Below are 14,662 nucleotides of genomic sequence, written 5' to 3'. Positions count from 1 at the left end.
TTGCTTTTCACTCTCGGAGGGTGGTGGGCCAGTGAGGTTGGGGACCCTCAAAAGCCAGGTCCGCTGGGTCCCTCAGATGAGAAAATGGGGGATGGGGAAGGTTTGGCAGCTGTGAGAAGTTGGGGGATGGGAAGGCAGTGGTGTTGGGGACACTGCGGGTAGCCTGGATGGGGTACGAGAGCTGGGGAGGGGACATGAATGCCTTGGCGGGAGCGAGGATGCCGCATGAGGGGGACGAGGACGCCGCACAAGCCTGCCTCCGACTCCCGGGACTGGAACGTTGCGTGCGCGGAACGCTCGGGCGGGGCCGGCGGGCAGCTCGGGCGCCTTTGGGGGCCGGACCGTCGCGCGGCAACGCTGGGAGCCGGCGGAAATGGGGCTGGTGTCCCGCGGCACGGCCGCGGCGGGGCTGGGGGCCGGGGGCCGCGAGCGCTGTCGTCTGCTCGGGCCGGCCCGACGCGGTCCCCGACCCCATGCCGACCCCGCCGCCTGAGAGCGCGGCCCGGGGGAACAGCCGGTGAGCGTTCGGCGGGGGGAGGAGGGGAGGCCGTGCGGTGTGACCTTGGGGCGCCGCCCCTCCCCCCGGGGCTGTGGGCCCCGACTCCCCGGGCGCGGCGGGACCCGGCGCGGGGCGCGGGCGAGGCGGCGGAAGGGGCCCCGGTGGCTACCCCCAGCCCCCGCCGGGCCGGCGCGGGGCTGTCGCCGCTGGAGCCTCTGTTTCCTCATCCGTAGAGTGGGGCCCCGGGAGGGGCGGCGGCGGGGCCGCGTGGGCGCCCTTGGCGGGGAGCCTTGGCTCAGCGCGCTCACCGCGGGCCGGCCCGGGCCCTGGACCCTCCGGAAGGGCATTCAGGGTCAGCGAGCGGGCCTCGGCACCTCCAGGCTTCCCTGACTGCGGGAAGGCGGCGCCTGGTGGCTCATTCGGTAGGGCAGGCGACTTGTTGTTGGGGGGAGGGGGGGGGCAGTTCAAGCCCCACGTTGGGCTTAGAGCTTACTTAAAAAAAAAGAAACCCAAAACCATTATCGTAGATTGAGTTCTTCTGTAATGAGGGGTAGAAAGCAGTGTGTACCCCATGCAAGAAAAACAAACGAACGAACTGTTGTTGGTTTTTTAAGCACAAACTACACGGAATAAAAGTGAATGTTCGCGGATTATGGAGGAGCAGCGGTGGGGAGGCTTGTCAGAGGACGGCTCCAGCCAGCGAGCTGTCCCTGGCCAGTCCCGTCTGCGCTTTTCCCCAGTGGCCGCTGGTGCCCAGGAGAGAAGGCAGTAGGCTTCCACCCTGTCAGGGAGACCTTGTGGGAGCAGGGCTGTCCCAGCCCCCCGAGACCTGTCACCGGACAGATCGGGAAGGGAACTCGCTGGCATTGTGAACACGAGGCCGCCCCGGGCACGCGCCCTGGCTTTGTATTCCCGTCTTGAAAGAGCAGCGCTTTGCCCAAGTTACTGCCCTCCTCCCTCTGCACCTCTGCTATCGATCGCCTGCTCTTTCTTCTTTGTCTGGATGTCTGATCTGAGTAGACTTCTCTGTGTTCCTCCCTCCCAGAGGCTGAGGTGGGGGTGCGGGTGGGGATTCGCCCCGTGATGTGTGAAGAGTTCTCTCTCTCTGCCCCATGGATAAGAACACCAGCTTCTGCCCTCTGCTCTTCGTCCTTCCACACGAGGAGCCTTTTCTTCCTTCTTAGGCAAACTTTGTAGATGAAGCGTAACGCACACAAAGAAAACGCGCTCACTGTTTGTGCACAACTCAGTGAAGTTTCCCGAAGTGAAAACACCTTTGTTTCAGCAGATGCAGCTTTTCCTCCAGAGCATCTGTTCGCCGTTGGGCCGATTGTTGTTCTTTTCTGGCAGTCGCCGTGCGTAGTTTTCCTCAGGTCCTGTGAAAGGGGTCCCCAGGCAGGGCATGATGGTGTCGTTCGGCCAAGCTGGTGTATCTCAGTGGGCTGGCACCGAGAGGCCTAGGGTGGGATGTCTGGTCCCCCTGCTGGTCACCAAACCAGAGCTGCCGGGTTCCTCCCGGGTCTCACAGTGGCCCCTGTCAGGAGGGTCAGGAAGATAAGTTGGCCTCGATGCCTTTGATAGTGGACGCAGGGATTTGGCCCCGGCTGTTCCAGGCCGTCCCCTGCCTGCACTTGCTGCTGGCTGCCCTCTCCAGTCGCTTGGTGAGGAGGGGGCGTTTGGGAGTCCTGCTGCTCTGCCCGGAAGGACCCTCTTCAGCTGGAACCCACAGCTGTGGGAAGCCCCCTTTACAACCGGCTGGAAGAGGCCTCTACCTTCCAGCCCCAGTCTGGGCCCCTGCAAGGGAGGAAAGCAGCCATCCCAGTGATGTCTTGAGCCCTGGGCCTTTGTGTCTGCCGAAGGCCTTTCCCAGAGCCCCCCGACAGATAGGCGGAGGATGAAACGTCCTGCCATCCCAACACGTATGTCCCCAAGGACCTGGGGAACAGTGGGCTTAGTCCCAGACCTGTGTGCCTCCCTCAGGTGTAGGCTCCAGCTTGGGGGGTCTTAGCCCAGGGCGGCTGTTAGGCCGCTCGTGCTGCCAAGGTTGGGGAAGTCAGTGTCTGAGAAGGAGCGTGCTCCAAGGTGAAGCCCTCAGTGCTCTGCTGGGTGAGGGCCTGCCGCCCGCCCGGTCTTATCTGGGAGGGGCTTTGCTGAGAGACCCACATCCCTGGTCAAGTTACCTCTGGGCAGGGCAAGGCTTGGGGTCTCCCAGAATTCAGGGGTTGCAGCCACTTGGGGCCGTGTGAAGGTTGTGAGAGGCCGTGAAGACTGGTGCCCCCCAGCTAGACAGAAAACAACGGGGAGCCTGCCATTCTCCAGGGTCCCCATGCCTAGACAGCTGCCTAGCTCAACTGTGACCAGAGGGAACAGTCCCCCCACCAGGAACCCAGCCCCGATGCGACGGACGGGCGCAGCCGTAGGCGGTGGGGGGAGAGTCAGAGGAGTGGCCAGAGCCCCGACAAGAGCAGCAAGGCTCCTCTGGTGTATTCCGGGGCTCCCGTCCCGTGCCCACAGCCGCCAGCACGTGGTTTCCCTCAGCCCAGAAGTAATCTGTTTAAATTTTCATCTTTAGTCTCGCTGGCGTAGTGAGTAAATCAAGGTTCGTCAGATTTTCATCTGCATCTTTCATTGTTAGTGAGATCGTGCGTTTTTCCACGTGCTACACGTAAAATACTCTCCTCACTTTCCTTAAAAACAAGAAGTAAACCTTCACGTTCAGCCCTGCACACCCTCGGGAGTGGTACCGGGGTCGCGTAGCCTCGCCCCGTCTCGGCCTGCTTGTCTCTGAAAGCGGGGGAAAGCGTTGCCCGGCCTGGGGTGGGGGTGGGGGCGGTACCCACGCGAGATGGGCAGCTGGGGTCGACGCGGCCCCGCGGCCGCGGGTGCGTGTCCGTCAGGGCCGTCGTGGGGCGGCGGCGGCGGCCCTGAGCGGGGTCTCTCCCCTCTCTTCCAGCGTGCCCGGCATGGTGCTCAAGGCCTTCTTCCCCACGTGCTGCGCCTCGGCCGACAGCGGCCTGCTGGTGGGACGGTGGGTCCCGGAGCAGACCAGCGCTGTGGTCCTGGCTGTGGTGCACTTTCCCTTCATCCCCATCCAGGTGAAGCAGCTCCTGGCCCGGGTGCAGCAGGCCAGCCAGGTGGGGGTGGCCGTGCTGGGCACCTGGTGCCACCGCCGGCAGGATGCCGAGGAGAGCCTGGGCCGCTTCCTGGAGGGCCTGGGCGCCATCTTCTCCCATGAGCCCTGGCTCCAGCTGTGCCGGGAGAGGGGCAGCGAGGCCTGGAGCTGCAAGGCCACCCGCCGGCAGGCACCTACCTGCCCCGGTGCCCCCGGCGAGGACCAGGTCATGCTTGTCTTCTATGACCAGCGCAAGGTGCTGCTGTCCCAGCTGCACCCGCCCGTGGCCCTGCCTGACCACCAGGCTGGCGACGCCACGGCCGGTGCCGGGGGCTTGGCTGCTGTCTTTGACACGGTGGCACGCAGTGAGGAGCTCTTCCGAAGTGACCGGTTCGACGAGGGCCCCGTGCGGTTGAGCCACTGGCAGTCGGAGGGCGTCGAGGCCAGCATCCTCGCGGAGCTGGCGAAGCGGGCCTCGGGGCCCATCTGCCTGCTGCTGGGCGGCCTGCTGTCACTTGTCTCAGCCGCCAGCGCCTGCCGGTAAGTGGCCCTGGGGCCGGGGCGGGAGGAAGTCCGGCCCCTGAGCCGTAGCCCAGCCCTCTCTGGGTATGTCTGAGGCTGCCTGAGTGCTGGTTGCCGTCCGTGCCCCTTGCTCCCTGGGTAGAGCATGCCTCCTCGGCAGCGTCTGGCTGCACGGGACCCCGCTGGGTAGGGGGCCAGAGTGGACTTCAGGTGGCCCGGTCCCCTACACGGGCAGTCAGGCCATGAGCAGGCCCAGGTGGTTGCCACCCGAGGGCTGGTGTTTGCCCTGCCTGGTGCCTAGGACTTGTTTGTCCTGGAGGCCTTCGGGTCCCACCCACTTGCCTGGCCCTGGCAGGGCTGGGGCCCGCTCGCTGGTGGCCGTGTGTCTGGGATGGTGGTCCCTAGCCTTGGCGGTTCTCCACAGTGGCCTGGGCTACTCCTGGCTGCAGGCCTGGCCGAGGGATTTATAAAAGTCCTTGAGGGCCCTGGGGAATGCTGGCACCCCTCCCCCTGTGAGAAGCTGGCTCTCCATGGCGCCCCCCCCACCTAGGTCCTGGGGTTCTGGCTGTTGGCTCTGGGGACTGGCTTCACCTCCTCACCGAGGGCTGTGGACTGCTCTCGCCTGTGCTGGCAGAGAGCCCTTGGCGGCTGTGTGTGGACAGCACCTTGGGTTGAGGGCTGCACGGGATCTGGACACGAAGGGCGGGTTTCGGATCTTCACTACTCCCTGGAACGAATGACAGGAAAGTGTGTGTCAGCCAAAGTACGGTTTTGGGGAGAGACGGTCCTTAGCTTTTATCAGCTTTCAGAGGACTCAAGAAAGGTTAACAGTGGCTCGTGTGCCCCGAATCCTGATCAGCCCATCGGGTGAGAGCACAGGGACGGTCATGCGAGGCAGAGCTGTTACTGGGCAGAAGGGCAGCCCCCTCTTCCCCTTGGGCAGCCCCAGGGGTGCTGGCGGGGCCCTGGCCGCCCACGGCTGGTGTGAGCCTCGGGGAAACAGCTGTGCAGGAGGGGGTCTCTTGTGCAGACCGTGCGAGGCCGCCTTCCAGCTGACTGGAGTTCAGGAGGGGTGTGCTGAGCACGTCTGGCTCCTGGAGTTGGCTCGGAACGGCTCCAAGACCTCCTCCTTCCTCCCGAGGGCCCGGCACTCTGCTCGTTGGCGGCTCCGCGCCTTTCAGGCTCCTGCTGGCGGCAGCAGGGACTCAGGTTCGAAGTGGAGACTCTTGAGTGTAGCCGAGTTCCGACAGGGCACTTTGCTCACAAACGTCTCCCCTCAACGTCCCACTGTCTGCAGAAGCATCTCAGTGCTTCCTTTGCCTTGTGAGAAATCAGTCTCGTGGGGCAGCCCTGGCAGCCTGGAGACCCTCGATGAGGGTCACCCGTCCAGCGGGGCGAGGCGCTGGGTGGCTGGACAGCACATTCTCTCCACTCCTGGGGCAAGGTCTTGGCGCCTGGCCTTGGGTGTGCCTCGGGTCACTGCTTTGTGACGTCAGGTTCCCAGTTAACGTCCGTGAGTGCGTCATGACCCTCGCCGGGCTGCCCGCCTGTGCCCCCCGCCATGTGCCTGTGCTGCCGAGTTCGGGAGTGTGGCCATCGGTGTTCGGGGTCTTCCAGGGCCTTGCGTCGAGCCGGGTGACGGCGCCAGCCAAGGGGGCCCTCGGCCCTTGGCCGACAGGGAACCCCAGCCGAAGATCCACCTCTCGGTTCCTTCATAGGGTGTTCCAGCTGTGGCCCCTGTCCTTTATCTGGAGCAAGCTCTCCACATGTGAGCAGCTCAGGCACCGGCTGGAGCAGCTCACGTTTGTCTTCAGCACCCAGAAGGCCGAGAACCCCACCCAGCTGATGAGGTGCTGGGTCGCCACCACAGCTGCTGGTCATGCCACCAACCCGTGCCCCCCGCCCACTTCTCTACACCCAGCCCATCCACAGTGACCCTTTCGGGGCCCCTCCTTCCAGAAAGGCCCCCTCACCACCCGCCCCGTCGGACCCCTCCTTCCGGAAAGGCCCCCTCACCACCCGCCCCGTCGGACCCCTCCTTCCGGAAAGGCCCCCTCACCACCCGCCCCGTCGGACCCCTCCTTCCGGAAAGGCCCCCTCACCACCCGCCCCGTCGGACCCCTCCTTCCGGAAAGGCCCCCTCACCACCCGCCCCGTCGGACCCCTCCTTCCGGAAAGGCCCCCTCACCACTCACTCCCTCCCGTCGAGCTCCTCCTTCGGGCTGGTCCCCTCACCACCCACCCTGTGGGGCTCCTCCTTCCAGAAAGGCCAACGTGCTTGTCTCTGTGCTTCTTGACGTGGCCCTTGGTCTTGTGCTGCTATCTTGGCTTCACGGGAAGGACCGGATCGGCCACCTGGCAGAGGCGCTCGTCCCCGTGGCTGATGTGAGTCGGTTGGGGGAGCCTGGCGTGTCCCAGGGGTGACTTGGTTGGGGGAGCCCAGTGTGTCCCAGGGTTGGAGGTGGGGCCCTTCCTGGGGGCAGCAGAGGCCCATCCGCCGGCCAGAGCACCATTGCCCTTTCCCTCTGTGGGGCCCGTAAGCAGCCCTTGCCCTTGACCCCAGACGGGTCCCATCCCTGGCTCCTGGCTTGGGCGCTCTGCACAGAAAGCATCGCGGAAACCTTGCTTGTGTCCAGGGCTGTCTGTGTGCGGTCAGGCTCGGACCTCACACCCTGTGGCAGTCAGGCCACTCGCACTGCTGATTCTGCAGTTCCCATGCTGAGCGCTGGGGGCCCAGCTTGTCCGTGGGGCTCCCTCCTCTCCCTCCACGGCCCTCCCCTCAGCTTCTACCCTGCTGCTCGTTTATGCCGGCGCCAAGCCTTTGGCTTCTCTGCCTCCCCTCCTCAGAGCCACAGGCCCTGTCACTCCTGTCGGGGAGCTTGTCTCCCTGCTTAGAGCAGTCCCTCTGGCCCCTTGGGCCTCCCCCACGCCTCTGCCAGTGGCCTGCTGGCCCTGGTGTGGTCCCTGTGCGTGCCACCCCTGCCACTGCCATCAGCATCAGTCGCAGCTGTGCTCTGGGCCTGCTTGTGGGCAGGAGCCCTCACAGGCCGGGAGCCCCCCTGGCTTCTCTGGGAGACCTGGTCCGAGAGGAAGAGAGCAAGGAGGGCCTGGCGGCTGGGAAGGTGGCTTGGTCGCTTCACCTTGCTTGTCCATGCTCTGCCTCTTGGCTGCTTCGTCTTAGATCTCCCTTTTGCAGAATTGCGCAGAAATATAAATATTTAATTTAAAAATGAAAGCTCCTTCCTGCCGCCTAGCTCTCATCCTTTAAATATTAGATAAGCTCTCTTTATAAAGAATGCTTTGTTTCTTTCCTCACTGCCCCTGACACGGCTGAGGCTTTCATAGGCCCGCACAGTGGGCAGGAGGGGGGGTGACAGGTCGGTGACTGTGGGGCAGTCACCGCTGTGGTCTCAGCATTGCTGATAAGGCTGAGGGTCCTTAGGCCTGTGCTCTGGGACGGGCACGGCGCTTGGACATTGGCTTCCTCCGTGGGCAACCAGGATGCGGGTCAGCTTCCCTGCTTGCCTGTGAGAGTCCCCATGCCGTCTCTGGCCCTCGCTCACTGTAGTCGGTGGCTCACGTCTCATCCGTCCTTTTCTCCCGGGAACTCTCTGGCCTCCTCACTGGCACCTGGGCCCCTGATGGGCTCGACACCCTTCAGGATTACCTGAGGGCACCCGCCCAGGGCAGGCCTGGGCCTCTGCAGCACCAGGTGGTGGGGTGGGGTCCTCAGCAGAGGGGCACTGTAGACCCATGGGCTCCCCCTGCAAGGTTCACGGTGAGCTGGGGTCTGTCCCTCATCGGGCACGTGGGGCCGAGTGCTCCCGCGGGCCCAGTGGCGGGAGGGTTGGAATGCGGGAAAGGGTGATGGCCGTTCGGGCCCCCGTGTCCAGAGGGCCAGGGGAACTCAGCAGGTCCCAGAGCATCTGCGGAGAGGGGTTTCCTGGCCAGACAAGCATGGGGAAGCTTGTGTGCCCACCGTGTTAGGAGACACCCGGAAGGAGGCACCCAGACTACCTTGTCCCTGCCCAGATGGGCTGGCCGTGGTGGGGTGCGGCTGACAGACTGCGTGCCCCTCCTGCATCCCTCCAGCGCGTGGCCGAGGAGCTCCAGTGTCTCCTGCAGTGGCTGATGGGAGCGCCTGCTGGGCTGAAGGTGAACCGGGCGCTGGACCAGGTCCTGGGCCGCTTCTTCCTATATCATCTGCATCTGTGGATCAGTGAGTGGCAGCTCCCCCTGGCCCCAGTGACCCCCCCAACTCGGCTTCCGAAGCCTGTGCACCCAGGGGACAGCCCTGGCTGAGCGGGGCCCCACCCATCCCCTTGGTCCCTTGGTCCGTGCTTCCCTCCCTCGTGGTGCCGCGCGCGCGCGCGCGCGCGCGCGTGTGTGTGTGTGTGTGTGTGTGTGTAGCCCTGCTCTACCAGGCCGGCTGCTCGGCCAGGAGACGGCCCGGAAGGAGAGCAGTCTGGCAGCCTCAGGCGCGCCTTGTCCGTGAGGAACCGGGGGGGTCAGGATCCGTAGCTGACCGTCCCCCGTCCCACCAGGCTACATCCACCTCATGTCCCCCTTCATCGAGCGCATCCTGTGGCACGTGGGCCTCTCGGCCTGCCTGGGCCTGACGGTCGCCCTGTCCATCCTGTCAGACATCATCGCTCTCCTCACCTTCCACATCTACTGCTTCTACGTCTACGGCGCCAGGTGGGCGTGTGCTCCCCGCTCGTGAGCGCCCTGGACGCTTGCCGGGCCCGGGGGGCTCCCGGGGTGGCCCAGAGCCCTGGCCTTGATGCTGCCCGTGTCCCTCCCGCAGGCTGTACTGCCTGAAGATCTGTGGCCTGTCCTCGCTCTGGCGTCTGTTCCGGGGGAAGAAGTGGAATGTTCTGCGCCAGCGGGTGGACTCCTGCTCCTATGACCTGGACCAGGTGCTGGGCAGGACTGCAGGGGAGGGGCACCCCTCCAGGGGGCCGGCGGGACCCACAGCCGGTGCCCCCCCGAGCTCCAGTCCATCCGGTCCTCTAAACGGCTTGGCCAGTGTAGCCGCTTGGCACCCCGATGGGGTGACCACACTCCTGTCCGTGGCTCACCTCACCTGCCAAGGGTCAGCACGGACGCTGGGGAACGTGAGGAGCCTGCAAGGGGCAGGGTGCATACGGAGCCTCAGACAGCATGGGACCTTGCCCCAGGCGGGAGGTGGACGCTGCTCTGGGGAGGGTGCCGGACCCCCGGGAGCCGCCGGATGGCAGGGCACGGAGGTGACCTCGGCTCGGGGCCTGCCTCTGGCTTTTCCCGTAGCTTACACCTGGCACGTGGACCCTGCGTGCTGCCCTCCAAGGCCTACTTTTGCTGCCCCAAATTCACAACCCGCCCGCTTCTGGTGTAACGTGCTCATGTCCTGCTGGCTGGTTCTGTCCGCCCGCGTCTGGAGGGCAGGCGGACACGTCCCTCCCAGTACTGGAGAAAGCTGTCCTGAGCGGCTTTTCCTGACTTGTCTCAGGAAGCCAGAGTGTCCCGGCGGCAGGCGTCCCTCTTCCGCTCGGCTACCGGCTGGGTCTGGCGGGGACGGGGCTGTTCCCGGCGTGGGGCTCTTGCTGATGCCGACGGTGGCGTCCTTTCTCCCTGCAGCTGTTCATCGGGACCTTGCTCTTCACCATCCTGCTCTTCCTCCTGCCCACCACGGCCCTGTACTACCTGGTGTTCACCCTGGTGAGCCGAGGGGCTCGCGGCCTGGGAGGGCCTTGGCCACGGCACCTGGCCGAGCCGGCCGATGGGCTCGCCCACAGTGCTTGGGGTGATGCGTGTGTGTGCTCTGCCTGCCGTCTGTCCCCGCAGTCCCTGGAGGGTGTGGCTCTCCTATGCTCTCCGGACACTGTGTGCTGGGCCCTACCCTTGGGGGACGAGCCGGCGGCGCAGGACTCAGGGGCGTGGCACCCAGGTGGCCCACGCCGCCGAGGGGAGGGGCTGGTGGCGTGTTTCCCTGGGCTCAGCCACGCCCGCTCGGGGCCCCCTGCCTCCTCATACCTGGGCCTTAGGATCGGGGTGGGAACCACGCCCTCCCCGGGGGTTCCGAGCTCCTGGCCGCCCTTGGTCGTGGCCCGGGCCCCTCCTGGCTGCTCTGCTCCTGGGCGTGCGGCGTGGCTCTGAGCGCCGTCTGTGCTGTAGCTCCGGCTCCTGGTGGTGGCCGTGCAGGGCCTGATCCACGTGCTCGTGGACCTCGTCAACTCCCTGCCGCTGTACTCCCTCGGCCTCCGGCTCTGCCGGCCTTACAGGCTTGCAGGTGGGTCCGTGTGCTGCCGGAAGCAGTAGTGTGGGGCGTGGGGGCGGCTGGTGGCGGAGGGCAGAGACCCCCGGTGTCCACCGGGCCGGCTGCCTGCAGTGAGCTGGAGGGAGACCCACCTCGCCCTCGGGTTTAGAGGCTGCAGAGGCGACCTTTCCTCTTTCTCACCCTTTCTTGCGACGAGTGTGAGATTTGCCCTGAGGCCTGTGTGTAGTAGTGTAGGTGGCACCTGAACGTGGCTCCGAAAAGTGTCCCCGTGTGCTTGTGTGTGACTGTGTGTGCCTGCTCATGCCCTTCAGCCTCGGAGAGGACGGGCCGGGGCGGAGACTGCTGGGCTGGCCAGATCTGTGAGATAGGAGCCTCGCCCCACCCCACAGACCACTGCCCACCGGGACAGTACCCACCGTCCCAGCTGCTCCTGGCTGTGCCCCCTGCAGCTGGCTGCCCCTGTTTTCATGATGACACCAACCACTAGGTTGGCCAGATGCCCCTGAGGGGAGGCTATCCCTGTGGCAGGCCCAGGGAGGCAGACCAAACCGGTCACAGCATCGTGAGTTGGCCAGTCCCGTTCAGGGGCTTTGCGCATGTCAGGGAACATGGGGAGGGCAAACCTGGCCCTGTGTCCGGTTTGCAGCTCAGCCCCCACGCCAAGCTCAAGCAGCCTCTTCCAGCCCGTGGAGGGCCAGAGGACTTGAACCTGCATGTTCCGTGGACTTTGGGCCTGACATCCGCCTACTGGGTACCCTTGAGTTCCCTTTCCAGACCACTTCCCCTGCAGGCCCCCAGGTGGCCCATGCCAGGGGCTCCAGCCTCTGCCCATACTTTATTGCCAGGACCAGGCTGGTGAAGAGCCTGAGACCCAGGGTCTCCCTCCCCCAGCCCACAGCTCGTGGCCAGAGCTGAGTTGTTTTAACTTCACATAAAAACCCACAGATGCTGCTGCTTTCTCTCCTTTTCACTGAGTTTGCCTTGGGGCCTCTTCATCAATTGATAATTAGCTCCTGCTTCTCTTTTTAAGAACTTTCTGCCTTGGGAATTCCCAGGCTTGGGAGCCCACACTGTAGGCCAGGGGCATGGTGGGTTCCCAAGTCGGCCACGCACACAGAGTTTAGAAGACCTTTAGATGCCAGGAAGGTGGCCACAACCCAGCAAGCACCCTGTCCATCCTGTGGGACAGCCCAGCCCAGCCCGCGTGCCGTTTGGAAAGCAGCACAGCCCGTGCCCCCGATGCCCAGTTGACTCTTCCCTGGCTCCCAGACACGCAGCTTCTGCCTTTCGGTGAAGTTCTGTGGAGGCTTTGATTCCGGCCAGGCAGCCAGCCCAGAGACAGACGGGAAGGTTGGGGCTGGGCCGGGGGCGGGTGAGCCTGTGGTGCCACCGGGGCCGTCCTCAGCCTTCTGAGTGCCACCGGAGGTGCAGGGCCCTCTGCCCGCGCCCACCCGCCTGTGCTGACACGAGGAGAGGGAGGCCTGGGAGGCTGTCTGCAGGCCGTGGGCCTTGGGTGGGGCTGGGGGGCTCCGCCCTTCCTCACCGCCACCTTGCCCTTCCCGCAGCCGGCGTGAAGTTCCGAGTCCTGGAGCATGAAGCTGATAGGCCCCTCCGCCTCTTGATGCAGGTGAGGCCTCTGCGCACCCCTCACGCCGCTGCCGGTGGACTGACCCGGCACCCACCTGCCGTGGTGTTGCCCAGATTCCGGGGCAGCTGGGATCTCATCCCTCTGTGCTTCCCTGGGCGTAGGGCTGCAGGGTGCAGCAGAGCTGATGGGTGGGGCCCAAGGGGAGGCTCCCTCACCTCCGAGACATCTGGGCACTGTGACCCCCTCCGCCTGGAACCTCCTTCGGCAGGACCCTGGATGGGATCCCTTGTGCTATGTCAGATGCTTTCAGCCACGCAGGGCTCCTGCCTGCCGGGCCTTGCACCCTTGGTTCCTGCCCTGGGTCCCACGGGCTCTCATTCCAGGTGGACAAGGACAGACTTGGTGAAGGCCTCGGGACACACAGGCCTTTTCTCTTGGGCTCTTTTCTCGGAAACAGCCCCTTTGGCCTGTGGGAGGGAGTAGGTGGGTGGCTACTGGCTGCTGGGGGGGCGGGGTGGTTGGCCTGAGGGCCACATCTCAGGGACAGTCAGATACTGAGGCAGCCAGCCTGTGTGGTGTTCTCAGGGTGGGGGGTGTGTTCCCAGACCACTTGCGAGGCTCCTGCGAGGTAAGTCCTGCAGTAGAGGGGTCTGTACCCCTCCAGTCTGGCCCACCTCCCCTCCCCGAAGCCTATCTCGAGGAGGGCATGCCCGTCTCGGCCGGAGTGTTCCCTTTTGAGCCGCTCACGCTACCCCTGGGTGCTGCAGCGAGGGCACGACTGGGCAGCGCCGGCTCCGACACGGGCACGATTGACAGCCCGGTGCGCTGGGGGCTGTGTGCTGGCTGACCACCGCCCTCGTGCTTTCAGATCAACCCCCTGCCCTTCAGTCACGTGATACGCACCTACCGCCTCCCCAGCTGTGGCTGCCACCCCACCCACTCCTGGGGCTCCCTGTGCCGCAAGCTTTTCTTCGGGGAGCTCATCTACCCCTGGAGGCAGAAAGGGGACAAGCGGGACTGACGGACCCCGGCCACCGGCCCGCCCGGCACCGCCACACGGCCACAGTCAGCCCTCCACCCTGCCGGGGACGCTGACTGTCAGGACGACACGCATCCGTGCTGTTTGCCTTCTGTGCCCCCGGTTGTCTGAGGCCTCTACGTCTGCCCCTGGCTCCGAGGCTGCGGGGTGCTGAGCAGGAGGTCGCAGGGGCAGCCAGCCGGGCCAGGAGGCCCGTGCTTCATCACTAGCAGTGTTTGCCTCGGGACCCGCCTCCTGACCTGCTGGGATGGCATCGGCAACCCGGTGCCCCCCAGCCCCCGGGGGCCTGCCCAGGAGCCCTGCTCTGCCCCTCCCGTCACCCCCAGACTCCGGGAGGGGTTTGTAGGCCTCTACCCCTGACCACCACGGCCACTGCCAACGGGGCAAGCCGGCAGCTCTCCCTGTCGGGAGGTGGAGGGACCCCTCCCGGGATGCGCTCAACGGTCCTTGAGGCGGACCCCCAGCATCCCGGCCTTGGGGGTTGCTCCAGGGTCCCCAGAACCAGCAGCCCCGGTGGCCCCGAGCCCTCTGGGAAGCCGGCAGCACTGCCCTCGGAGCCTGGACCACACAAGGGTTTACTTGATGCCACCCGCAGAGGTTGTCCCGCAGGGGGAGCTGCCGTGGGCCTTCGGGTCTCCCTGTGTGAAGCCGGGCCACGCGGGCGCCCGGAGCCGCCTTGCCAGAGACCAGACAGCCATTCGCCCTGCCGCCCTGTCCCTGCCCCACACCCCTGCGGGAACAGGCCCCTTGGCCAAATACCATCTCCCTCACTGACGTCGCACGGAAGCAGGCAGCTCCTAGAGAGACACGTTTGTGGTCTCCAGTGTGTATGTGGCGGGGGGGTGGGGGGCAGCATTCAGGCCGCGTCTGCCTGCCGGCTGGCGTGGCATCTGACTGTGGGCGCGAGCCCCGCAGTCCCCAGGGGGAGGAAGACTGCGCGTGCGGATGGCACCGTCTGTGTTTTGTCCTCCTGGAGTTGTTTGTGCTCGTGCCGTCGCCCGAGCAGGAGAAGGGGCAGCGGCCTCTGTTCATTGCGGGCACTTGGGCCCGTCCACCTCTGCCACCTGCACTCCTTGGCTGCGGGCCACGGCGGGGAGCCCCTGGGGGAGTTCCCAGCAGCTCGGCATGTGACGGGACAGGTCCCGGCTCTGCCTTTTTCGGCTGAGACAATAAAACTTCCCACGCGTTTGGAGCGTACCCTCTACCTTCCCGTCGCCACACGGGCAGTGGGTCTGAGGAGGCCCCCCACCTCCATCGTGACGGTGGTGGGGCTGAGGTGAGGTTCCCCTTCTCCTGGGGTGGTAGGACAGCTGGCCCCCATTGTTTTTCCTACGGTGTCTGTGACACCCGTTTCTTGTTCGATGCCAGCCTGGGGAGCAGTGGGCACACCATCCCCTGAAGCAGGCCTCCCTGCGGGTCTGGCAGGCGGGTATGGAAGTTCTGGCCCCTTGAAGATGTCCTGGCACGGATGGGCGGACCCAGGGTCACTCACTCTCTGGTTTTGGCCTTGCCCTGGTATGAATGACAGGGCTGAGGGTAGGGGTGCAGGCCTCCCTGGGGCAGGGGTGAGCCGCCCTGGCTCTGATGAATAGATCACCTCAAACCTGTGGACTCCTCGCAGGGCAGGGATCCTGCCTGCCTCA

General features: G+C 65.4%; 1 protein-coding gene across 4 annotated transcripts; it reads left to right on the top strand.

Moving 5' to 3' along the window:
* The first annotated feature begins 327 nt into the window (after positions 1-327).
* PIGQ (phosphatidylinositol glycan anchor biosynthesis class Q) lies at positions 328-14,207 on the top strand. 4 transcript variants are annotated; one of them, XM_045459957.1, is made up of 11 exons: positions 328-517; positions 3,453-4,151; positions 5,852-5,983; positions 6,398-6,518; positions 8,226-8,352; positions 8,777-8,831; positions 8,941-9,052; positions 9,753-9,833; positions 10,290-10,404; positions 11,958-12,019; positions 12,899-14,207. In XM_045459957.1, exons 1-11 carry the CDS (start codon positions 474-476, stop codon positions 13,073-13,075), a joined length of 1,725 nt encoding a protein of 574 aa, XP_045315913.1. In that variant the 5' UTR covers positions 328-473; the 3' UTR covers positions 13,076-14,207. The 4 variants fall into 4 exon arrangements, with proteins under 4 accessions (XP_045315913.1, XP_045315914.1, XP_045315912.1 ...); XM_045459958.1 differs by having other exon boundaries at positions 334-517; positions 12,849-14,207; XM_045459956.1 differs by having other exon boundaries at positions 335-517; positions 8,678-8,831; positions 12,849-14,207.
* The last annotated feature ends 455 nt before the right edge of the window (positions 14,208-14,662 follow it).

This window comes from Leopardus geoffroyi, chromosome E3 (assembly GCF_018350155.1).
Source record: "Leopardus geoffroyi isolate Oge1 chromosome E3, O.geoffroyi_Oge1_pat1.0, whole genome shotgun sequence".
NCBI classification, from domain to species: Eukaryota; Metazoa; Chordata; class Mammalia; order Carnivora; family Felidae; genus Leopardus; species Leopardus geoffroyi.
The sequence above is the reverse complement of the archived record's forward strand: the minus strand, read 5'-3'. Positions and strand labels throughout refer to the sequence as shown.